The following is a 25,821-nucleotide window of genomic DNA, read 5'->3' as shown; positions in this document are numbered from 1 at the left end:
TGAACGGTTTCAATGGAAAGAGGAAAGTAAAAGTCAGTCGTCGAATATTACATAATCAGACGACAGTGGAAAAAAGTGTAACGAAAAGAAATGTATCACCAGCATTACGACATCAATAGTTTCCAGTAGAATTTATTAATATTCATACCTAGCAGCGAACTCTACATTCACTAATACAGGTTTCAATTGTCTATATTGCTTCTCCTATCATTTCATCCACGACTTCTTCGTTTTTAAGGATGGAAAACGTCTCGTCTATTCTTCGCTTCGTTGTAGCACGTTGTAAGCAGAGTAGGAAGTCTTGAACAACTATAAAAAAAAAAAAGGAATCAGAGATGTGAATATATGATATTATTGCTTACTGTATGCATTTTGTAGTTTCTTGCACACTCAAATTTTCTATAAATGGATAAGAATCCACAGTATATTAATGAAGAATGAATTTTATATAAGAGTGCCAAAATAAATTTTCGAATCAAAAATGTGTGTCTATTTAATTGACAAATATATTTATTTCATATTCACAGCCATGAAGGACGCAAGGTTCATCGATGCAATGTGAAAGCTACTAAATTCGATGGGCATCGTTGCACGTTTCATGATCATTAGAAGAGTTTTTTTCGAGTCGGTGTCCAACGACTCCCAGTTACTGTCGATAATCATTTCAGGAATAGTGAGGCTCTACGAATCAAAATGTTGCGTAAAATTATGATGCTCGAATCGAAGATTAAATTCTATAACTTGTGAAGGAACCTTCTCTTGGACTTCGTTGCCATACCAACAGTAGTACAGTATCTGCATGAGCGAACAGGTACCATAGACCACCATTTCGATATATTTCGAGTCGACACTTCTTTGCGTCATACGATAAAGTTCGATGCAAAATATCAACGTGCTCACCAGAAACTGAATCAAGATGATTGATTTGAATTGTTCGTTCACCATCATCGCGAATCTGGAATAGCAAAGTAATTTTTTTTTAAGGGATTGTAACTTGTCTAGTAAACCTTCACTGTTTCACGCTTAAAATTGCATATCTTTTAAAAACTACAACAAAAAGAAAAAATTGATTTCTAAACAAATTTGACAAAGTTTAGTCCTCTCACTGTAAAGAATCGAATTGCTGAAGAAGTCAGTGACCAACCTGTATATGTGGATGTGAAGGCGAACACACTGTTTCACCGAATCATTTCTATAATTTATGATGGTTTTCAGACGGTGTCCAAGTATCTCGAAAAGGCTGTACGTGTGGAGCAATAGGCCGCTGAATAGACTATCGCTGGATACGTTCATCACCGCGACGGTCGCCATACATATCACTAAATAAACGTAAGTAATAGTAAACCAAAGAGACGAAGAGTAATCGTAGGGTATCCATGTTCGATACGACAATTTTCTTGTTTTGACGTCCGTGAAGATCGACGTTGCAAGCATACTCCCAACACATGCTACCAAAGAAAGCATGTAGGTTTTCGTGTTTCTTCTGCAAAAATACTACTGACAAACTGTAAAGCATTCCCACGATTAACCTGTTAGCTGGGCAATCAGAGCTAATATATACGTGTCAATCATCATTACGAAGACACGATGCGTTTAAAAGTTTTTCACGTACTCTTCATTTATCTTTTATTTTCTATATCTTTTTAGTGTTGGGTAAATTTTATTCGGAATGAAAGATACTTAGACTTTATTCGTAAGAATAAGAATGCAAAGCAGATTGGTATAACAAATAACATACCATCTCGTTTTTGATTTGTTCCTACTATTTTTATGATGAGAATGAAATCAAAATCATTTTTTAAATAAGAATCTTTACGATTATGATTTCTAATGAAAATAAATTATCACTAACACTCGCTGTGGGTACATGTATCCGCTTGTACAGTGCAATTATGTACAAGAAATTCCCCAGTTAACAGGTTAATATTTATTTCTCCCTCGTAACATCTAAGGGCGAGATCCGATGAGTCATACAGTTCGAAAGAATTGTTTGTTAACGACACAGATATTTTTAAAAATTCAAGCACATACTCACTGCGCGATCTTGTCGAATCTCGTTCGAATCTCGATTTCGTCAGCGTTCGCTGGCGCCAGGGGTTCCCGTTCAAGAGTGTCCATCAGGAATGCGTAATTTTCGTGGTACATTTTCAAGCTGCTCATTTTCCAACAGGCAGCGAAAACCTCCAGTGTTAAGTAGACGTTGTCGCTGAAGTCGTTCTGGTTATCAACATTGAAAACCAAGTCCAAAATGGTAGATAACAGGAAACTATGTAGCATGAGCGTCACGACGACCGAGTATACAGTGTAGAAGACCGTTTTTGACCGAGACGTACAAAAAGAGGGTCTCCAACAACCGCACAAACTAAGAAGTATGAACACCCATCGTAATATGTGCATTATCCATTCTACAGAAAATCCAAAAGTCTTAGAAATTTCACAGTGATCGCGACGACTTGTAAATTTCACGGTCGTCTTCTTCTCAGAAGAGTAGAGGTAACATTTTGTTGCACGAGACACGATTACGCGATAACACTGACGAAGGCTCTACGTCCTCAATGCTTCATCTAATTATAATTTTTTGGAGATATACGAATTGAAAGAACACATAATCACGACGACTATGACTTAACTGTTCAAAGGTTGGGTACTACTGATGTCTATAGAATATCGACATTTCTTCTCCACCCGTGGAAATGTTAATCCCGTCTCATCAACCTCCCTTCGATTTTACTGACTTCGTGATTATCGTAATGATAGAGGACGCATTGACGTTATTTACTTATTTATATTTCGCGAAAGAAAATGTGAAAAAACATGATGACGATACCTTGAAGCATAAAATACTAACGAGGTAATCGAACGTTACGAACGTTTTACGTGGAAAATGGAAGATGAATGTTTCAATGCCACGATATGTTATTTTTATTGTCAGAGAGCGAGCATGGTAGGGGTGAATTGAGAAAGATACAGGCAAATTTCAATCGACTATTGTTTGCGCGACAATGACGAGTTCGTTAAGTCTACGATTGCTCTTGCAGGATATGCGTGCTGCACCGTGAATAACTATTAGGGTGAACTACAATTTTTTCCAATTCTTCTTTCTTCCATAAATGTTGTTTTTGAACGTCAATATTACATTGGTAAATTTATGTATTAATATTTTTACGTAGATGTCCGAAAAACAGGAACCATTATATTGTGTCAGCGAATACTTTGAATGGTACATTTCTTAATTCTACAAATAATACGATTAAAATGAATAAATACATGAATATATATAAATAATCATGTATGGTATGCAAATACATGTCTGTGCGTGTATGTATGCATATAAGCTCGTTACAAATTATAGTAATAATTATATCAATTACTTATAGGGAAGGCAAGTTATTCTTCAGCATTACTAATAACAGTGTCGAATAGAATTTACTAGAATTCATACTTAATATTATCCTCTACATATTTCTTCCCATTCTCGGTTAATTATTTTATACAGCAGCACTGAGAGACCGTTCGATAATGACGACGATGTTATCCGATACTTTGTTGAAGCAAATTGTACGCCGAGTAAGACGTCTTGAGCAGCTGTAATAAACAGATATGTTTAACTTAAGAACTCTAAGACTACTTTCACGACCAAATAACCGTTATATGTGAGATAGACGAGCTATGATTTTCAGAAACATTCCGGAGTTTCAACAGTTGATTCTAACGAGAGTTATAAAAATTGAAAGACATGTAAAATTGTCAAAATCTCAATAGACATCTAAAAGCGCCAAGTGGTTATATTATAATTAGTAGTGTAAAATTTACTTGATTTCACATTTTTCAATGGAATTGTTGCAATAACTTCAGATTGATAATTGGATCTTCTAATTTAATGAGAAGATAATTTTATTTCATACTAACGGCCGTAAAAGACTCGAGGTTCATCGACACAACGTGAATGCTAGTGAATTCGATGGGCACCGTCGCGCGTTTCATGATCATCAGGAGAGTCATTTTAGCATTGTTATCCAAAGACGTCCAGTTACTTTCGATTATCATGTTAGGAATCTCGAGGCTCTATAGTGAAAATATATTGCATGAGATCGTCGTGATTTAATCGAATATTTAAATATTAGAATTAAAATCGCATCCCAAGGACGAACCTTCTCTTTGACTTCGTTCCCGTACCAACAATAGTGCAGTATTTGCATAAGCATACAGAACGCGTAGAACATTGTTTCGATCAGTCTCGCGCCTACTAATTGTCTTTGCGTTAATTGGTAGAGGTTGAAGCACATGACCGAGGTGCTTGCCAGAAACTGAGTACACATAATTATCCTGAATGCTTTATTAACCATTTTGGCGAAACTGCAAACATTTTAGAAACAGAAATCGAACGATAATTTTTCCTTGGTATTCTTCATTTTCACTTTTCTTATAATAATCTATGCATGATGTTTATCCAATTGGAGAGTGAATTTTCTACTTGTTGATCATGAAATATTTCTTTCTATAGTTCAGGATGCAATTTTTATTTAATCAAACGAATAGTGAACGAATGCTCGTCTCTAAATCGATATTCGACACACCAACCTGTATATGTGATTAAGAAGTCGAGCACACTGCTTAGCCCTGTAGTTTTCATCTTTAATGATACTTTTCAGACGATGTCCAAATATATCTAACTGGCAGTAAGTGTGGATCAACAGACCGCTGATCAGAGTGTCGTAGGCAACGTTCAGAAGCGAGCAGATAATCATACCTACACACTGATGCATGTAAGTAACAGTAAACGAGGGAAACGATGAAGCATAATCGTAAGGTATCCACGCCCTGTATGCCAATTTTCTCCGTTTCAGATCTCTGAAGAGCGACGTTGTCCAGCCGAACAACACACAGGATTCGACCATAATCGTGTAAGCAATTGCATTCCACCTGGGAACACACCATCGTTAATCAGTATGATAGGAATTGTTGCAATTCAAATTAAGTATACTCCGCATTCAAAAGAATTAAGCTAATTTTTGCATACGCAGTAAAAATCGAAGAAATAATTTCAATTCCCGAGTCTTTTAGTGCCCCAGAATGTTCCTTTTCCATAGTTACTAATCATTATCGAGAATCAAGTAGAACCAACTTACTCGTTCAGTTTTTCAAATCTTGCGCGAACATCGAATTCCTCGTCGTTCTGTGGCATTAAAGGCTCCTTTTGGAGGGTGTCGATCAAAATCGCGACGTTACTTCGAATCAGCAAAAAGCTGGACATCTTGCAGCAGCCGATAAGTACCGCCAGGGTCGTGTAGAAATTCTCACTGAACTCATCCTGGTTCTCAACGTTGAAGAATATGTCCAGAACTTGAGAACCCAGGACGGTGTATATCAGAAGGATTACCATAGCTGTGTAAACATTGTACAAGAACTTTTTCAGCGACGATGTCCAAGATCGCGGTCGCAAACAACCACACGCTGTTAGAATAGTGAGCGTCCATCGCAGTATACGCATCGTCAATTAAAAAATAATTCTTCTAATTTTTACGCATTCAACACCAAAGACTCAGACGATAACGACCATAATTTTACAGCAGTACAGTTTCTTCGAATCAAGTTGAAACTGTACTAACTCGTCGCATAGTTTGATATATACAGTATTGTAGTTTACTGATTGGACATTCGAAAAGAATGCTATCGAAAACGAGAATACGAGAAGCACTGTGCTCGACAAAAGTCTAGGTATCACTGATGCTTATAGAATATCGACATTCGTTGGTTACCGTCTGGAGAGTACATTTTTTTCAACTGTTCTCCCTTTGCATGCACAGATCATATAATTATAGTAACGACGACGAATGCTGCTTCGCGAATTACTTATTCATGTCACCGCGGCCTATCGAATGGTATTCGCAATTCACAATTTTTACCTCGCTTGCTGTTTACTGATTTTCTCATTTCAGTATTATTCAGGATTGCATTTTGCGTGAGAAATAAATATAGACGGCAGATGTCGCATTTCTTATAATATAAGATACGAAAGTGTAATTGTGTATAAGAAGCATTTTTAATGCACGGAGGAAGATAAATAATTGAAAGACCATTGCTCGACCGAGTAGTTGTCATCCTTCGTAACATTTTTCAGACGATGTTCGAGAACCTCTAGTACTAAATCTACTCTTTCATGCACAACTAGCCTTTGTCCACTTTGCTTTTTAAACAAGCTTAAAATAGCCACGAGGTTCGTGATTAGGGGAAAAGCAGGTGGTTCCTCGCGCTAGGCATTGCGGAGTGCTCAAAAGTGCGTAAACAGGGTTGAAGAATGATCAACTCTTTCGTTGCGCTGTTTACTCGACGGAGTTTCTCAAAACTCTGAAGACCATATAGAATATCGGCATTTCTTGTTCAACCTCCTGTAAAGCAGTCTGTCGTCCACATAATTATCACAATTGTCGACGGTGCGTCCACCCGACTCGCTTAATTGGTTCTTCAATAATAGACTCGTTCCTCTCCATATACATCGACAATCTTCCCTCTTTTTACTCTGTATTGCTTTTCCACTCGTAATATCAATAAGAGACATTTTAATGATAGAAACGAGTAGCGGAAGGTTAAGGGTATATTTAGGGGTTGAACAGGGAATATGTTGTACATTCATGGACGGACAGTATTTGGAAGGGAGATGAATATTTTAAAGTTGCGTATAGTAATCACGACGGAAGGTATTGTGCGAGAGGCGTGTTAGTCGACAGGGAAACCATTACTGTATTTGACTATGTATTATTGACTATGTATTTATTGCTACCTGTACCACTCGTATTGAAGTCTACATACTTCAATCAATTTTTTCTAGTGTTTTCGATTATTTCGTTATTCCTCCCTCGTGTGTTTTCTTCTGTGAACGCAGTGGAAATCGGACAAAGTTCGGACTGATTTTCGGCATTCCTCATTGGAACAGATTATACGCTGAGTAAGAAGATTTGATCAGCTGTTACAAATAGTACGTTCGATCATTAATTGTTAACTGACCACTTTCGTTGCAAAGAACTGTTATTATCTTTTCAATTATTAATGTTATTCAACGAAATTTTTAGGGGAAAAGGGTGAATTTCCTAAGTGTGAATTATCTCATCTATTTTATTAGAAAATAAAATGTTGATATTCTTCTCGCAGTAACACGATATAAATTTAGTATTTTTCATTTCTGTAGGACGCATAGGAACAATTGTCGAGAACTACCACAATATTGTTCAACTACTGACCGTCATGAAAGTGTTGATATTCATGGTCACGATGTGAAAGCTAGAGAACTCGATGGGCACCGTAGCACGCATCATTATCACCAAGAGAATCTTTCTAGTCTTGATATCCAAAGAATTCCAGTTACTTTCGAATACCATGTCAGGAACTTGGAGACTCTACGAATAAGAATGGGTCAAATCTGAGCTGCTCGATCGAGAAAGAAATTTCTTTTTGATTATGCGAATGAACCTTCAGTTTGACTTCGTTTCCGTACCAGCAGTAGTAAAGTATTTGGACGAGCGTGTTGAACGTGTAGAATAGCAATTCGATCATCTTCGAGTCCATGTCGTTTTGCGTTATTTCATAAAGACTAAGACACAACGTACACATACATACCACCGACTGACTGAACGTGATTACCTTGAACTGGTTGTTTACCATACTAGCGAATCTGCAATGGTTTCAGGAAGATATTGGTCCCTTCGATCGGTCTCTTTGAATTGCATGGTAACATAATATTTATAAAAACTTTTTCAACTTTTCTTCGCTCTTTTCTCGTATTCGACAAAAAAGAGTACTTCATCGAAGAATATAACAGGCCCAGAGTTAATGGCAATGAATTTTTTACACTAAAACTACCAAACCAATCTTTTAATAAATTACTCAGTTGTGGATAGACCTTACGATAAATATTGAAAAATACTGAAATACTTTGGCTCAACCTCTTTCAAGCTCTCATGTATATATTCTAATATTTTGAATAGGAACGCAATGAATTGGTCATTCATAGTTTTACCGTTGAGTTATTGGCTCGTGGAATTACACATTACTCTTACTAATTCATGCAATTCCACTAATTATTCCCAAATAATAATTGTAGGAACGAAGACAAGAGACGAACTTGTATATTTGGTCATGAACATAAGCACATCGGTTTGCCGAGTCGATCTCATCCCTCTCGATTGATTTCAGACGATGGCCGAGTATCTCGAACAGGCAGTTAATGTGAATTAGGAGACCACTGAACAGACTGTCGCAAGAAATGGTGACGAACGAGATGTACGTCAATCCCACCACTTGATGAAGGTATGTAAATGTAAACGATAACCAAGTGGTGTAGTCGTACGGTAGCCAGGCACGATACAATAAACGTTTGTATTTGAAGTCTAAGGAAAATGACGAGACGAGCACCGACAAAAAGTAACCAACAATTACGGTCGTGTAGGTAATCGCGTTCCGTCTGTAAACATATTGTTATTAATTTTTTATATAAAGTTGTTTCCTTTCGTTTACGCCGTCGAACATTTCCGTTTACATACTCATAGTTGAAGGAAACTATATTTACGAAACGCATTGTATCGATTGTAATGACTAGATCGCCTCGGATCATTTTTGTTGCTATCATTCTTACGGTCGAACAAGGGAAGCCATAACTCCCATCGTCGGGGGATTACGAGGCCCCGTAGAAGCAGACTTACTCGGTCACTTTGTCGAATCTCGTTCGAATTTCCATTTCCTCGGCGTTCGTCGGAGCGAAGGGCTTCTTCTGCAGTGTGCTAATCAAAAAATTCAGATTCCTCTGAGTGAACGAGAGGTGGCACATTTTCAAGCATATATTGCACGCGGCCAGCGTCACGTAGAAATTGTCGATGAAATCGTCCTGATTGTCGACGTTAATAATCAAATCTAACACCTGAACGAGCGTAAAGGTGTACACGATCAGCCACACGACGATTGCGTAAACGTCGTAAATTATCCTCCTCGAAGAGGACGTCGATGAAGCTGGCCTCATACAACCGCAGACAGCGAGACATATACGTATATATTGCAATACATGCTTCGTCACTTCTTGTGATTTCTCCATTTTTCACCGGACAACATAAATTACTAATTTAATCAGTCCCGAAAAAGCGTTTATACGTTACAACTTCGTGAAGGTGCTCCACGCCGCGCTGAAGGTGTATTATTTACGTTTAAAATTATAAAAAGACGAGATGACGAGATCACGAGATCACTGACGAGATCAAGTGATGACGCATCGCTGACAGACGTATTTGCAATACCAATTTTCGTAAACACGAGTTTCGTAAATACAAAGCTTCGTTCACTCGTCGCGTGACAGAGTTTCAGGTATCATCGTCGACTGTAGGATACCAATATTCTTTCTGCACCCTCGCCCCCGAGTCTTCTTCCAGGGACGAACCCTTCTGATTACCTCTTATGCACGAGCTATGTTATTACGGAAAACGACAACACTTATCGAATAATGTTTTCAGTAATAACGTGTCTCTTTATTACAGTTTTTGAACATTATTCTACATTGCAACCACACGTGACATCGGACTTCGCGAATAGACGAAGTAGCGATAGAGTCTATGAAATATAAATCGTCAACGAAGAATAAGACTATGTGGACATCAGTGAAGCGGAAATGAAGTGAATAATTGAAGGACGTCGAACATTGTGGTTCTTCGAGAACCTTCGTGACTTTCAAGAAGGGTAAAATTATTCGTTGGTAGCACGCGGCTGACAGTTTCTCATAGTATTCATTTGTTAAATAAGGAAAACTCCATACCATGAAAGCACGTTGCACGACGGTTAAGAACCTTTAAGTATCTGTAATAAATACTAATTTGGCAGGTAGAGTAAAGACAGACTTACTTTATTGTTCTCATATTGCCATGGAATACGAACCTTTAACGGTGTAGAGGAAACAATCTGATTTTAGGTAATAGAATCTCTGTTATGTGAAGTAATTGAAATACAAAAGTGTTTTGATAAGAGAATTTTCTTTTGGTTTTGTAGTAAAATTCCTTTTATTGTGAACGATTCACAAAATTTTGCACATCGAGGTTGCGCATCATCGAGGTCGTTGGAAATTAAATGAGGAAGGATGAAATCGCAGAACGGACGAATTATTCTGCATTGCCAAGGGGTTTGACAGTTTTCAATAATATTTATTCGTACGTACCATACCTATACTTCAATTATGTTAGCGTATCTTCGACATCTTTTTCATCTTGTCTTCCTCTTCTCGATTTTCTAACGGTTGAAAACTGCCACGGTTCGTTCAGCTACCCCCGACCTCGTTGGAGAACATTGTACGCCGAGTAAGAAGTTTTAAGTACCTGAAATAAACATATCTTACAGGTGTACTCTGTTGACTAATTTTTTGACCATTTTTTTAGAAGAGGAATACATCTTTCATTAGAAAAGTTTCCAGTGAATTGCAGCGTTCAGTCGCACATAGTCCCTTCCCTTTTCAATCAAAGTACTGTATATATCAAGTAAATTTATATTTATTCTTTTCTCGATGAAAAATTATGTATACTAACGCTCACGAAAGTTTCAAGATTCATATGCGCGATGTGCATACTGGTAAATTCGATGGGCACTGACGCGCGTCTCATGATCATCAAGAGAACTCTTTTGGCGTTCTTGTCGAGGAACGTCCAGTCAGTTCGAAAAATCATGTTAGAAATGTCGAGGCTCTGAGGAGAGAAAGAGTATGTTACAAAATGTGTCTAAACTGAATTTTTTCATACTCGGAACGAACCTTCGACTTAACTTCGTCCCCGTGCCAACAATAAACGAAAATCTGCGTCAGCATGGAAGAAGTATACAGTATTATTTTCACATACTGAGCGTTGGCGCTTTTCATAGTCGTTAAGAGGTACAGGTTGAAGCACACCTCTAAGGTACTCACCGCGAATTGAACGAAAATTACCATTCGAAACTCTGTGTTTATCATACTAGCGAATCTAGAATTTGTTAAGGGAATCTTATGTATCCATCATTCGAATTCAAAATTGATGAAGATGTATTAAACGAGATTTTTTTTCGAATAAATCAAACGAAATCAAAGTGGTTCCAAGCGATGAAGCGATCTTCATTCACTGTAGACCCGATTTGATTGGTTTATCAAAAAAAATATCGTAGATTAATTAACTAGCAATGAATCATCTTGATTTAACTAGCAAACAGAAATGTGGCCTCCACCAGTGAATTAAATTTGCATCCACCAATTCAAACATGCCATTATTGTGAACCAACCGGTATACATGGTCGTGATAACGTACGCACGAATTCACAGACTCATTCTCGCCTCTTTTAATCGTTTTCAGACGACATCCGAGTATCTCCATCTGGCTGTACGTGTGGGTCAACAGACCGCAGATCAAACCGTCGCAGGCAACGTGCAACAACGATCCAGCTGTCAATGCTAGAACTTGTTGAGTATAAGTGAGGCTCATCGAGTACGTTGATGAACAGTTGCAAGGTAGCCACATTCGATAGGGTAGCTCTATGTTATCGGATGTCAGCAGCGCAGCGCACGAGATAGAGAGCACTGTTACCTCGACCAGACCCGCGTACAGAAGGGTAATCGATCTGCAATGATTAAATTTTAATATTCAAGGTACTATTTTTAAGTCTAGTATTGCTCATTTACACTATTACATGATTTTTTATTTAACATTTAGTGTAAGTTGATGGCATGAACAAGGGAATGAAAATTTGTTAATAAAATGTTGAAGCTAAGCAGAAAGTAGAAAGATTTTAACGAATGGAAAGCTCTAAAAGTTACAGATATCGGTATGATTAATTATTATAAATGGAGAACATCACCATCAGTGATGAGTAGACTGCGGATATTCATGTAAAAAATAAAATATTTGTTGTAAAATAGTTATTGGTAAGAAAAGGGAGTAATCCTTAAATAGACTGACTCGGCTCTTTTGTCGAATCTCGTCCGAATCCCAATTTCCTCGGCGTTCCCCGGTAGAAAAGGCTCCTTTTCGAGGATGCTGATCAAAGCACGGATGCTGTCGCGACTCTTCAGCAAGCTGTAGAGTTTGTGACAAGAAACAATCATCGCCAGCAACATATAGAAATTATCGCTGAACTCGTCCTGATTTCGAACGTTCAGCACTATGTCCATGAATTGAAGAAACGTCACGGTGTAAACCAGTAGCAAGATGACGGTTCTGTACACGGTGTACAGGAACATTTTTAACGGCGTCGTCCAAGACGACGGCCGCCAGCAGCCACACACCACTAGGATTCGAAATATCCATCGCATGAGACGCATCTTTCCTAAACTTTTCACTTTCAAATCTCAGTTTTTATTTATTTTTTGTTTATTCAATCTTTCAGTCTTGAAAAGATTCGATTGTCGAAACGTTCTTGTAGTGCTTTAAAAAACTCGATAGTCTGCGCGACAAAGCATTTGTAGAAAATGTATTGTGCTTCTTTTGTGGAGACCAGACACCCTTCTCGATTTCGTTGCGAATTGCAAATGCCAAAAGTCGATCGACAGTGACCACGGAAGTGAATAGGTTTCCTATACCTTGGGAGAAAGGGAATATCCGTCCCCAAGGGGTACATCTCCTCCGGTGCGCGTACCGTATAGTTATCGCGACTATAGGATTATGAATACAAATCATAGAATTACACTTTTATGAGTACGTCGGATCTTTTGACATTTTATTATCATTTTTGCAGTATTATCTCCTGTACATGGTGAAACTTCGAAATGAACCTACCAATCATAAATTCTATGAAATTTAAATGAATGGAAGAATGGAACGTTTAAGAGTTTCTTTCCGCAAAGAAAGGAAAAATGTTCATTTAAAAATGATCGGTTGCGATCGGCATACTTCGGTTTCTCTTTAGTTTGAAATAACTGTTTGCCTAAAGAACTGAGTGTAACAGTGAGTAGTCAAGAGTTTGAGAGCATTTGGATTTATAAGAGCTTTAAATCCTTTAAAGATATTGGCTTCGTGAGAGCCTGCATATAATCAACATTATAATTAACAATTTTATTTAGACATGTTCTACATACAACACTATCCCTAGAATTTTACTAAGCAATCTAAGTTTTGTTTCAATCAAACGATTACATTATACTCTTTTTAACAGACCATTAAGTTTATTAAGTCTTTACATGGATTTAACCCTTTCGGTACGAACGCCAGATATATCCGGCCTCCATCAAATAACATTATATGTGTTACTTATATAATTACATGCACATTTTGCGTGCACATTTGGAAAAGGTTAATAAATCAATTTTTTTGTTTGCTATTCTTGGTTAAAATAATAAGGTACATATTTTAAAAATGATGTCAAAAGATATAATTCATCACATAACAAATTTATTTAATCGCATACTATATCTAAGTTGAAAGACTCGAATTGTCTACGCTGTTTATCGTCTTTTAGCAAGTTGTACGTCGAATAAGACATTTTTAGGATCTGGAAAGAATGTGAGGTACATGTTACAAGGGGCGTATAGCTTTCGATTAAAATTCTGTGTACTGTTTACCAACCCCCACGAAGGTATCCACGTTCATCGTGATTACATAAGAGCAAGTTAATTCGATTGGATTCATCGCTCTGAACATGATGATTATTAAACTATTCTTGGCGTTCTTGTCGAGATGCGTCCAATCTAGATGGAAAATCGTGTCTGCGAGTTCGACGCTCTGCTTTTACAAACGTAAAATGGAGAAAGAATATTAGCATCGATGTAGAAAGATAGAAAAAATCAGGAGGTAGAAGTCATCAGTTTTGTGATTAAAAAATGAAGACTGTTATGATGGAAAGATTTAAAGGAAAAAGAAGAGGAGTACGGGAACTGAACGTTGCAAAGAAATAGATTTCTTTTTCACGCGAATACCTTCAATTTCAATTCATTTCCGAACCAGCAGTATATAAAAATCTGTGTCATCATGCAGGCCATGTATATGACAAATCCCACAAATTTCGGGTTGGATGGGGACGTGACCGACATTTGGTACATGATAAAACACACCACCAGGGTGCTCGTTACAAGCTGGGTAGTGAGGATCACTTTAAACTCTTCTTGTATCATGAATGCATATCTGTGTATGAAAACAGAAAAAGAGTTACTATTACAACGACTATATACGAACGAATGAATAATTTCAGAGTCTTCGATGCGGGGATTATTTACTATATATAAATATAAAAATTATTCTACCAGTGAACAATCAAAACTGATCGGTGACAAACTTGGGCGTTTTACCGATAGAGGGCGACAGAGGTATTTGTACATTTTTTTTATATATATATCCAAAAACAAATAGATGAACAATCATTGCAATATTAAAATATGAATGAGAATCATTTTTTAACCCTGTACTCTTAATTTTACAATTAAAAAAAACAAATGGCTCCATCTACTATTGACAGGGGAACTATTCAAGGACAAACTTGAGCGTTTTCCCGATAGAGGCGCTGATCATACTCCGAAAATAGTTCAGTTGTTGACTGCTAGGCGGCGACACTAATTTCACGCGGGAAATTTGAATTTCTTTTTATTTAATTGAATTAAAATTCATTAGAAGCATTTGTAGATACTATTGAGTAATTTAAAAATTTTTCGTATAAATTAATACATTAATCAATTTATTTTTCACTAGCAACCTGTTCCGACTTCGACTGGGAGCATTTTTTAATTTTCTCCCAAAAGTTTTTTTTGACAGAGTTCATATAACATCTCGTTATAGAGGACATTAGCCGTTTTTTCTCTTGACGTCACCACGAAAAAATGTTGATTCCCTTACTCACCTGTTAACTCACCTGTTAGTAATATAATTTAAAAGATTTTTGCGTCTGCAAGTTGTAACTTACATCTACTTATGGCTGAAAAAACGGCAAGAGATCTTCCTAGAGAGATGCGAAAATTTCGACGATCTAAATGGGTTAATCGTATACATATACAGTAAGTTCTTACCGCGTTACAAGAAACTCAAAATTAATGTAAATCAGCTTAATTTAAACCGCGTTATGAAAAACAATAGGAAAAAATAGAACAAAAAATAGAACAATTCGATTCAGTAATACGATTCAGGAATAAGGATCAGGAGAGAAATAATAGAAATGACAAACATACTGTAAATAGTTTATTAAGAAATCAAAGAAGAAAGTGATCTTATTCGTTTTCTTGAGAACGTAATCTAGCACTAGCATTTGTCACGCGTATGGAAAGTTGTTGTGCTCGTTCAACGATCGATTTACGTTTTTTACTGCTTACACCATGAGCAATTTCGGCACAGAATTTTCGGTTTTGCATCATTAGAACTTCTAATTCCTGCAAACATACACAAAAACACAAATCTCATTGTAATTGAATAGATAAATAAAATATTGCTTTTACTTTTATTTCATTTCAAAATATTTTCGTAAAATTAAAAAGGTTCTTTTATCTGAAATATCTTGTAAATAATAGTATGCGTTTTCATACATATAAAAGGTACAAGAAATGTTTATTTTTTAATAGTTTTTTAAAATGTGGATATAAAGGTAATTGCTGAAAATGTTAAGAAACAGAGTAAGAGTTTAACAACTAGTTGTTCTTACCTTAACATTGTGTACCAAGACTTTCCTGAAACCAGTAGGTAGCATGTGGCGTGTTTTTTTGTTGCTTCCATAACCAATATTGGGCATCAAATATTGACCCTTGAAGCGCCTACGAACTCTGTTGTCGATACCTTTTGGTTTACGCCAGTTTCTCTGAAATATTGTTTCATTTACAACATATTATTATTCAATAAATACTGAGGATAGCTTTAATAAAGAAGGTTTAAAATACGACTGATAAATAACTGTAAACATTATAGTAAATATCATACCTTTAGTTTACTGTATCGATCACTCTGATGACGAATGAACTTCTTAGTTCTTTTCTTGACAATTGTCGGCCTGTACACGGGTCGAATAGCCATTGTGATTTTTGTTAGGTGCTAGAAAACTGGAACTGAAATCATCAAAATAAAGTAAATTAGTTCATTCACAATGACACCACTACACATTTTCATCACATATTGTTTTATTTGTTTCACTGAGATGTAACACAATTTTCGAAAAATATAATTAATTTCATCTTTCTTTATTTCTTTAAATTTATCTGTTACGTATATATTCTACTTTGTTCAAACGATTTTTATTAATATTATGGATTTCTCACAACATCACATACCGTCCCTCACTATGCACCAGACAGAAGAGGTTATGTTGAACCAGGAGTAATAACACCACAGATTATTCTTATAGAGGCGAAACTCTCGCGCCTTTTTTAGATCTCAATTCTCAGTGCGCATGCGTCTTAAGGAATATCACCACGGAATAGTTTTATAGAGATAAATCTCTTGTCGAATTTCTATATTTTCAGATTAGGATGGATTAGGGTTTGTCTAAGCAAATTTAAAAGTACATACTCAGCACAAATGAGTTATCCAAGAATGTAAAAAATATTGTCAATTCCTCCTGACGATTCAAATTGTTTCCAATGAAATGAATAGCCACTTAGCGATGAGTAAATATATGCTGCAATGCAAATCAAAGGTAAACATGATAATAAAAGAAAAGAACAGAATTTCTAACTATCTATATCTAGGATAGAAGGAGTGTATATTAATAGATTTGTTTATATTTGGTGTAACGAGTGAGAATGAAATTAACATCAGCGCCACAAGTGACACGACTCCCGAAACAAGGAGTGACCCCACTTTTCTGTCGGAGTGTCCAGTCCCTGGTTGAAATCAGCAGCGGCGCAGTGTTGAATCAACACTGTTGATCTGACATCAAACGAAATTGTTCTTTCGTAGTAAGAAAGATACCGTTATCGGCTCAAATTTCCGTAGAATATTATTTAGGCTGCTGCAAGTCTTCGCTTCGAAAAAATGCCGCGCGGTAAGCGCATAAATTATTATTGTTTTCCTTTGAAAAATTTTTTCTTTCTCGTCCCCACCACATTTTTCTCGGATGAAACATGCACTTTCGTACTTTTTGACCTCGAACAACGGAATTAGATCAAATGTGATTTTTTTCAGGTAAATTTGTCGGTCACAAAGGCCGAAGTCGTCACTTTACTAACCCCGAGGAGTTGGAGGAGCAGCGACGTCAGGACGAAATAAAATTCCATATGAGAGTCAGTATTTTTAGGTTAACCGACAGCACGACAGCTTAGATATTATTGTTAAGTACGTCAGGTCGAACTGTCACTTGATGGAGCACGATACTCTATGCTGGTGCAAATTTCATTTACGCGACCGAACAGGACTTTAAAAAAATTCTTAAAAATCCAAAGCACTCGGTAGAGGCCTAAAATGACCCATTTTGTCGCTTTCCTCTCGCGTTTGCCCCTTTGAAAATATTGCATACATGTTATATTACTTAAGGAACTGGTAAATGAAGATTCATTAATACGGATTGAATGCTTTGTGCTTAAAGGTTACAATGAAATTGTTCCTTTTAGAAATGTAAAGGGGATGATGCGAGTTCCAGCGACGAAGGAGGCGAAGAAACCAAAAGTCCTCTGCACAGTGGTTCGGAAACAGATAGTGAAAGTGACTCAGAATCGGAATCTAAAGCGGAGGTAACTTAATGCATAAGATTTTTTAATAATCTAGAAACTTTGGGTTTTATCCTTGAATATTTACAGGGAAAGGCGAAAGGGGTAGAAAACTTAATCCAAGTTGAAAATCCAAATAGGGTACAAAAAAAAACAAAAAAATTATCAGAATTAAATAAGTCTGTAGACTTTGGAAAACCAGAATTATCTCGAAGGGAACGGTAAGATTGATAGATATAATTGAACACTTGAGCTAATCAATACATTTTACAAACAAATAAATTTATATTTTTCAGAGAGCAACTAGAAAGACAGAGAGCACAAGCTAACTATCAAAAACTGCACGCGGCAGGTAAAACCGATGAAGCTCGCGCAGATCTAGCACGATTAGCTATAATTAAACAACAACGAGAGGAGGCGGCGAAAAAACGCGAAGTGGAAAAGAAGCAGAAGGAACTCGCTCAGCAGAAGAAAACGGAACTTACGCAAAAAGCACTCGGCAAAAAATCCTAGGACGATCAAATTTGAATCAATTACAAATACTTTACATCGCTGCTACTATTACATTAACACTACAAGCAGTTCGAACTCTACTTTCATATTGATACTATTTGATTAAATCAATTTACGCATTTGTAATATGCGTTCGATGAAGATGTCCTTGTTTGTATAAATACAATTATTATAGTAATTGAATTAAAACTGTAATTATGTCTCCTTACTTATCCTATACTCCACTATCGTCTTCGGATCGACGAAGAAAAATAGAAACTAACGGTATATTTAATTTTACGTGCGATTTAAAACAAACATAAGAATACATGAAAAACGTTTCTATAAAGTAAATTTGAATAAACTCTCGCAAACTGGTTCCAATTGATTTAAATTAATGCGACGAAATTGAATGAATAAATTTACACGAGGTAATAGTCAGTAATGTATTAGTATAAAGTACAAAGGTCCTTCAGACTACCTATAGCGTTTACTATGGAGTGAAATACAATGCGGTGCAACACAGTTACGAGAGATAGTCGACTCGAGGCAGTCAAGCCGACACGATGTTCTGGGCAGATGCAATTTACGTTGCAATACTTGTATCTTGTGTATTTGCTGGTTCTTTGTATAAAAAAGTCGAGGATGTATACGTGAAGCAATGGATCTCTACAATTCTGGGTTTCATTTTGGCTACAATAGTTTCTGGAAGTCATATAATTCATCCTATAATCAGTACTGTGATTAACGCGATTATTATAACCAAGATCTCGCCCAAGTACGATATAACGATAACTTAACTATTTCATAAATTTAACGTACGATTATTTCCAATATCTTCATTAACATATTTTGTATTTTGTCAGTGAAGTGTTGAAATATATAAAAATTGTGTTCCGTTTGTGCCGAACAATTTTGCATGACTTGTCATTTTAACAATCGCTATTTATTCGATACATATTTTTATATTTGATGCTGAATTTGTCTATAATATTATAATAAACGCGTCACTCGTTACCAATTTGACGAAAATTTTACGAACATGTTTCAAAGGTTTTTTAACTGAAATTTGTCTGTAGACTGAAAATTAAATATAAGATGAATGTCAACATCAAATGATAATATCAATGCTAATGTGTGCTAATGTCAAAGTTGAAGATATTTCTCAATATAGACATTGATTACTATTGTAGCCCACTTGTCATTTCTGTCATCACCAATGGCATCAATAACATGCAATGCAGATATTTGGATCACTGTTTCAAGATTTTAAGATTATCCACTAATTGCTACCACGAAAATTTATAAAAATATCTTTCGTTAAGTGTTATTATTTTAGCATCTTCTAAAAAAAATTTTTTAAATACTATCTTTTGCATTCTTGCTTTCTAAGTATTTCATTAATTCTCATTTTAAATAATCTTTTATTTACAGGAAATGTCATCTGGCTAGCATTTTCTTTTCATTCTTCTATCTACTTATTATATTTCGATTAGGAGATTACGTTGGTTTACCAACATCACCATCTCATACAAACCTGGTGCTCATGATATTAACATTAAAATTATCTGGACTGGCTTTTGAAATAAATGTAGCTAGTAGTACACCACCCAATGATGCAGAAGGAGCAAATTCTGAAGCTATACAAAATGTTGGATTTGTGGATGTATTTCACTATGGTTTTAGCTACATGGGAATCTTGACTGGTAATTTGATATTGAAATCAATTATAATCAAGCTTATTCTTATATTATGTACATTAAATATAATATTTCCTTTTGTAGGCCCGTATTATCGATACAGAACATATTGGGATCATCTGCACAGACCATTTTCCAAATATGCGGATCCATGGCCCCTTACATTATACAAACTTAAGCAAACTGCATGTTTTGTTGTATTATATCTCGTGATAAATGAATTATACCCCACCAGAGTAATATCAATATTCTTTAATACTACAAACAGATATGATAAGTCATTTTGAAGTTTCCTTTCTAAATTTCAGTACGTTTTAACAGATGAATTTGCCGAGCGGGCATTTCTGTACAGATACCTTTACATGTATCCTGCCTTCCTTACTTTTAAACTAAGAATGTACATCGGTATGGCCCTTGCCGAATGTGCTTGCCAGATGGCTGGACTTGGAGTGTATCCTGTGGAATCCAAACCTATAATAGGATTAGGACCACGAGATTACAAAATCATTGAAACTTTGTAAGTACATATTTTCTGATTTATTTGAAACAAATATTAATCAATAAAATTCTATAGATCTACTACACCCGAAAAATTGAAAGATGCAGAGTTTAACTTTGATACCATATATAATATGAACGTTTGGAAGCTAGAAAAGTGCCATTCAACAAGAATAGCTATGAAATCTTGGAATGCTTGCATTCAATATTGGATGGGCGTTTACGTGTATAAAAGGTTTCCATATAAAAGTTTACGAACTCTTGCCACTTTTACACTTTCTGCAGCCTGGCATGGTTGGTCAGCTGGTTACTATATTTGTATTTGTCAAATTCCTATGTTTTTAATGAGCGAAGATATAGGCATTAAATTTTATCAGCAGAGCGAAGAAAATAGTTTGGTATGTACTATGATTATTTAAAATTTTTAGTTACAATTTCGATTCATTTAATATCTATTTTCAGGCCAAGAAAGGATGGCAGTTACTTTTATGGTATGAGAAAACAACCTGCATGGCATATTTAGGAATACCATTCCTATTGCTAGATTTTGGAGAGTCACTACATTATTATAAAAGCGTATATTTTTCTGGACATATCCTAGCAATCGCACTATACGTAATTTTTCGCTTTTTGAAACCCCATATTATAAAAACCCATAGAGAATAAGGATGAAGATAATAGTCTGCTACGCTAGTATTTAATGCTGCATGCACATATTTTCGAGTAAATGAATCACTCTGTCTCTCAAAATAGTTTAGGTATTTTTTTTAAGTATTGAATTTTTACAAATTATAGTTATATTTACCAACATTATGTCAGCAATACCGTTAAGATGTTACGAAATGTATGTATACTTACATACATACTTTACACCATGATTGAGCCAGTCAGTTAGTGTAATAATGAAAATATTCTTCTGACGTGTTACTTCCATAGATTCTACTTAAAGAATGAAAATAAAATGCTCTCTGATGTTAAGAGGGTTTTTATTCTTCCATTTGTAATAACGAGTAAGTCAGAAATAATAAAAATTCCATTTGTTTAGTATGGTAATCTTTATTGATCGTATCCTCCACCTGTCTACAATCATTTATTCCTTTTGTATAAAAAAAGAAATTAATCGTCTGTATATTCCAACACCACCTTACCTCTAATATACTTACTCCACCGACGTTTGGTGATACCTGAAAAAAGAAACACAGGAAAAGCGAAAGGATCCCCCAACCCCTCAATTTTCCCAATTATTTGTAATGTGGCGGCAAGTGTTCCAAGCGATGATTATAGAATTTAGATCTTTATAGACGCGAACGGAACAATATGCGTTAGGAAACTATTGATCACTATTTAAAAAGTATTCGTCCCGAAGTTATTAAAATTGAAACAAAAGGTAAGTAACTGAGGATTCTGGGTATAAGTTGTGTCCTTTGAACAAGATCCATCGATGTTTCGTCAGCGTAGGAGTTAACTTCTCCAGGGGTCAAATGACACCGATATTGTGTCGTTATTGAATTACAGTGTGTTACTTGACCCATGAGAAAGCTAGCTGCAATACTGACGAAATGTCGGAGTATCTTATCGAAAGGATACGAGTTACATCAGAAAGTCTCGGTATCAACCATAAAGAACAGGGCCGTTAAAGTCTCGAATATCTTGAAAGTTAAGTAAAATCTCATAGATCGAATTGATTTTATCTGTAGTCACGTCAACAAATTAATATATCTCCGAATGATTAAATTTAAGCACTTGAAATGAAAACAAAAATTAAATTATATCACGAGACGGTAATTTTAAGTAATTACCAAGACTAGATAGTTAGTAATTAAGTAATTAAAAGAGTCGACTTTAAACTCGTACAACTTACGAATGACCTACACAGATGGGAGCAAAGTATGTGCTCGTCTTTAATGATCACCATTGCTGGGAAGCGATCGTCAAGAAACACGCGAAGTAACTGGTAGACGTAACAGTTGAAATGTGAGTCGTTGCTCGCGAGGTCTGGTGATGCTCACGTGCTACCTGCAAACCGGACGGTAGCTGAGACCAGCAACCGCGTGGCTTTGTTTGTGTTCTCTGCTTATTTCTCAGCGTTCGACCGTACCCTCTGCGATTTTCTGCACGCCGACCCCCCAGAGTGACAGCTTTCGCTCACACTTTCTCTCTTTTTCTCGCCCTGATCGACTCGCGAACCTGCTTTCACCAGACCACCAACCGCTCGCTACTGCAAACTGCTTACAGCCCTGCTACTCGGCTTACTGCTTACTCTCAGCTACCCCATCATCGGCTACACTCGCCACGCCACTCCTTTCCACCGCCTGTGGCACCATAAAATTACAACTTAGTTATAACGAATAAGCGTGTCATATCCGTGTGTGAGGATTTGATATCTTTTTTTTTGTTGGAAGATATTGACGATCGACCGATTGTACGGTAAATGAAAATAGGTCAACATTAACTTCTTTTGATTAAAATGTAATACTTGAACGCACTGGTATAATGATCTTTTAAAGCGTTGTTTTTTTCTTAACACAATAGACATTTATAAAATTGTAATAAAGTTACTGATATTCAATTTAGCGACACACGGTGGAAGTCCCAAGCAGTGTTATTCCGATAACTAAGGTGTTGAATATTCTTTGAAACAAATTTAACTGTAACCAGGTCTTGATTAAAATTTTTTGAACAGAATTACAAGTTACCGTTATTATTATTTCGTTCACAATATTTTTTGCAAACATTACAATTTTTTTTTTTATTCTTGATACTTTGAAATTTGTAAGTACACTACATGAATGTTGAAAAATTTGAAAAGATTATAAATATTAAACACTTGAATATTCAGACACAATACGTATTATAAGTCTCTGGAAAGACAGATAATTTATATTTACACATTTTACATTATATCGAATTATTATTTGAAGATTAATGAAATTTCACTTAAAACTCAAATAATCGACTATCATGCAAAACGAGTTTTAACTGATAAATTTAGAGGTAACACGACTGGCTAGATTGCCTACAGTTACATACTTAGCATTTAATCACTGTCTAAGACTACGCGAATAGTTCCGTCTTCTGTATTTTATTACACTTTATTATAAAGGGCAAACTTACATAAATAAACCTGTATACCATTACAGAAACGCAGAACTTATTTCTACAATTCGTACGTGTCACGATTTTTAATTTCTCTTTTTGGTTAATTAAGGTCGGACGAGTTTCGATTGGAAATAATAGAAAAACTAGAAAAATCTCAACGATTTAAAAAGTGAATTTGGAAATTTGTACAGAAGTCGGACTCAGTCGACCGCACACGCTTTACATTACCTGCTAATTATACCATTACACATCAACACCCTGATGTATTCCCAGGAATATCTAATCCACCTTGCTCGGTTCGAACAATTTCATAATGGGCATTTTATCGAAATAGGTGCTTTCCTGCTGTTACTTATACATGCCGTTTGGCGTAGAATAGTTATAATACGATTGAAGAAATGGAAGAAAGGAACGAACTTCTGTCATTTGTAACTCACTTAAATTGACAAGTACTAGAAGCTGTGCACGCTATACTTCAACGTAAGAAGGCGTTGTACGATCGAACTAATAACAATTTTTAATTATTCATAGAGTGCAAATTCAAGTGATCTCTGCTCTATTTTCGAAATCTGAAATTCTAATTGTTCTTTCAGAGCAGAAATAAACATCAAATATATAGTGCTAGTGTACATCCTAAAACTCTTATCAAGGATATAACTAACTTCATTTCAATGATCAGAGCATGCTGTTTCAGTTGTCACAACAGCTGCGTTATTTATGAAAAACAGAATATATTCGGTTTCCCTCTGATCAAAGTAAGCATTGCTCGTGACAATGTCACTTAACGAAGTAAGAATAATTACGAAAACTTGCAAACGTGAATCATCATGAGTCTCTTACGCTCACTGTCTAGATACATTACATTAAAATTAGTTTGGGTTTTTTTTTTCAACCCAAAGAAGTGCGTCGTCATAATTAATATGTAAGTGATAGAAGAAATGTGAACGTGCGACAGTGTTGCTCTAGGTATAGAGGGTAATGGAATACCTTTTCGTTCTCAAGAAACGATTATTCTGCACTCGCGGCACGTGCATCTGTTCACAGTCGTACTTGCGCATGGTTCGATTACTTCAGTCCCTATATAAAAAAAAAATTTTGTACAATGAATATTTATTTAATATTGCAATGAAAGTATAGTATTCTCTAATTATACTAATAAGACTTACCTTGATTTGGAACGACTGTCTTTCTGCCTGTCTGGAGACTTGCTACGAGAGCGAGACTTTCCACGAGAGCTCTTACTGTCGGAACGTGAGCGGCTGCGACTACGGCTGTAAGATCGCCTACGATCTCTATCGCGGCTTCTGGATCTGCTGCGTGACCTGGAACGCGAGCGTCTGCGATCTCTGCTTCTGCTGCGTGATCTATAAACAAAACGAAACAAATTAATGTGTTATATTCGAAGATTTGTATAAAATACTTGTGCGATAAATACCTTCCACGACGACGGCTGCTACGGTTACGATGTGGAGAAGTTGGTCGTCCGTATCGTGCCATTTGAACTCTAAGTTCCCTACCATCTAACAATCTTCCATCCATCGCGTCTAACGCATCTTCTGCATCTCGTTTGTCGTAAAATCTAGAGATTGAAAAACGATGAAATTACGTTCAATTATCTAAGTCGACGTATCAATTAATAATAGAGACGACGTTATCAGATACAACATGTGTTAGTATCTGGAAACTGAAGTACAGCTATTCAAACAGCGTGATGACGTCACGCTTACATATAATGCTTCGCAAGATTGGAGTGGAAATTAATAAATGTAAAGGAAAATTAGATTATTTTCTTACCTGACAAATGCAAATCCGCGACTTTCTCGAGTGAAACGATCTCTGGGTATGTAAATGTCGCCGACTTCGCCACATCTCTCGAACACGCGTCTCAAGTCTTCGGGCGTCGTTCTGTAGGTCAGATTGTCCACCTTCAGGGACACCATCCCGTCGATTCGAGGCGGTGGCCTACCGTAACTCATTTTTTTTTAATCGTTGAGCACCTTCGAAATGATGAAATTAACACTCGAAACGGAAAAATCACTTTCAGATTAATGGCACGCGTCCACGCACGTCAAAGACAAGATGGCGAGTGACGGAAGACCGAAGTATACGCGCAGTACAGTGGGAAATGACGTAAACACAATTTCCTACTATGTGACTCAAATTTCGTACGAAATGTAACTTATCTGTAGAATATATCTTTCTCCTGATTTTATTTGAAAAATAGCGTTTATTTAAATGAAAAACTATTGGCCAACTTTGTATATGGCTTGCAATAAAACACATACGAAACATTAAACATTCATTTTTCCTACAGAGATATAACGTAACCAATGTTACTTTCGCTAATAATATATTTGCTATAATTTCATCAGTTTCATTTGAAATTTAAACTCAAATTTACAGAAAAATCGATATTTCATGAAAGGAAATACTGTT

The 25,821-nt window shown here is 36.1% G+C and overlaps 7 protein-coding genes across 9 annotated transcripts; 2 read left to right on the top strand and 5 right to left on the bottom strand.

Annotated features, from left to right (window-relative positions):
• Positions 1-168: 168 nt before the first annotated feature.
• LOC128878560 (odorant receptor 94a-like) lies at positions 169-2,277 on the bottom strand. Its single transcript, XM_054126846.1, has 5 exons — positions 2,036-2,277; positions 1,145-1,483; positions 754-955; positions 526-681; positions 169-309 (listed from the first exon to the last, which is right to left on the bottom strand). Exons 1-5 carry the CDS (start codon positions 2,275-2,277, stop codon positions 256-258), a joined length of 993 nt encoding a protein of 330 aa, XP_053982821.1. The 3' UTR covers positions 169-255.
• A 156-nt stretch (positions 2,278-2,433) lies between these two features.
• On the bottom strand, positions 2,434-9,150 carry LOC128878559 (uncharacterized). The gene is made up of 9 exons (XM_054126845.1): positions 8,697-9,150; positions 8,120-8,458; positions 7,468-7,669; positions 7,239-7,394; positions 5,130-5,497; positions 4,582-4,923; positions 4,152-4,356; positions 3,910-4,065; positions 2,434-3,585 (listed from the first exon to the last, which is right to left on the bottom strand). The coding sequence occupies exons 1-9, from the start codon at positions 9,080-9,082 to the stop codon at positions 3,532-3,534; spliced, it is 2,208 nt and encodes a 735-aa protein (XP_053982820.1). The 5' UTR covers positions 9,083-9,150; the 3' UTR covers positions 2,434-3,531.
• Positions 9,151-10,221: 1,071 nt separating this feature from the next.
• LOC128878557 (odorant receptor 46a-like) lies at positions 10,222-12,495 on the bottom strand. The gene is made up of 4 exons (XM_054126844.1): positions 11,946-12,495; positions 11,314-11,607; positions 10,775-10,979; positions 10,222-10,709 (listed from the first exon to the last, which is right to left on the bottom strand). Exons 1-4 carry the CDS (start codon positions 12,305-12,307, stop codon positions 10,518-10,520), a joined length of 1,053 nt encoding a protein of 350 aa, XP_053982819.1. The 5' UTR covers positions 12,308-12,495; the 3' UTR covers positions 10,222-10,517.
• A 2,638-nt stretch (positions 12,496-15,133) lies between these two features.
• Positions 15,134-16,356, bottom strand: LOC128878446 (60S ribosomal protein L32). Its single transcript, XM_054126653.1, has 4 exons — positions 16,223-16,356; positions 15,876-16,000; positions 15,604-15,756; positions 15,134-15,334 (listed from the first exon to the last, which is right to left on the bottom strand). Exons 2-4 carry the CDS (start codon positions 15,966-15,968, stop codon positions 15,176-15,178), a joined length of 405 nt encoding a protein of 134 aa, XP_053982628.1. The 5' UTR covers positions 15,969-16,000; positions 16,223-16,356; the 3' UTR covers positions 15,134-15,175.
• Positions 16,357-16,749: 393 nt separating this feature from the next.
• LOC128878445 (28 kDa heat- and acid-stable phosphoprotein-like) lies at positions 16,750-18,304 on the top strand. Its single transcript, XM_054126652.1, has 5 exons — positions 16,750-16,935; positions 17,076-17,173; positions 17,501-17,620; positions 17,687-17,817; positions 17,893-18,304. The coding sequence occupies exons 1-5, from the start codon at positions 16,926-16,928 to the stop codon at positions 18,107-18,109; spliced, it is 576 nt and encodes a 191-aa protein (XP_053982627.1). The 5' UTR covers positions 16,750-16,925; the 3' UTR covers positions 18,110-18,304.
• A 304-nt stretch (positions 18,305-18,608) lies between these two features.
• Positions 18,609-21,333, top strand: LOC128877862 (lysophospholipid acyltransferase 7). The gene is made up of 6 exons (XM_054125464.1): positions 18,609-18,866; positions 19,523-19,794; positions 19,873-20,024; positions 20,097-20,305; positions 20,363-20,684; positions 20,749-21,333. The coding sequence occupies exons 1-6, from the start codon at positions 18,655-18,657 to the stop codon at positions 20,950-20,952; spliced, it is 1,371 nt and encodes a 456-aa protein (XP_053981439.1). The 5' UTR covers positions 18,609-18,654; the 3' UTR covers positions 20,953-21,333.
• Positions 21,323-25,488, bottom strand: LOC128877863 (serine/arginine-rich splicing factor 2). Of its 3 annotated transcripts, XR_008457313.1 has the most exons (6): positions 25,180-25,488; positions 24,821-24,964; positions 24,552-24,749; positions 24,373-24,462; positions 22,385-22,598; positions 21,323-22,302 (listed from the first exon to the last, which is right to left on the bottom strand). XR_008457313.1 is itself a non-coding variant. In XM_054125466.1 (4 exons), exons 1-4 carry the CDS (start codon positions 25,359-25,361, stop codon positions 24,456-24,458), a joined length of 531 nt encoding a protein of 176 aa, XP_053981441.1. In that variant the 5' UTR covers positions 25,362-25,487; the 3' UTR covers positions 23,353-24,455. The 3 variants fall into 3 exon arrangements, 1 of the variants encoding a protein (XP_053981441.1); XR_008457312.1 differs by having other exon boundaries at positions 21,323-22,598; XM_054125466.1 differs by lacking the exons at positions 21,323-22,302; positions 22,385-22,598 and having other exon boundaries at positions 23,353-24,462; positions 25,180-25,487.
• Between the last annotated feature and the right edge of the window lie 333 nt (positions 25,489-25,821).

The sequence above is a fragment of the Hylaeus volcanicus genome, chromosome 6 (assembly GCF_026283585.1).
Source record: "Hylaeus volcanicus isolate JK05 chromosome 6, UHH_iyHylVolc1.0_haploid, whole genome shotgun sequence".
Lineage (NCBI taxonomy): Eukaryota > Metazoa > Arthropoda > Insecta > Hymenoptera > Colletidae > Hylaeus > Hylaeus volcanicus.
This window is presented reverse-complemented; position numbering and strand designations above follow the sequence as displayed.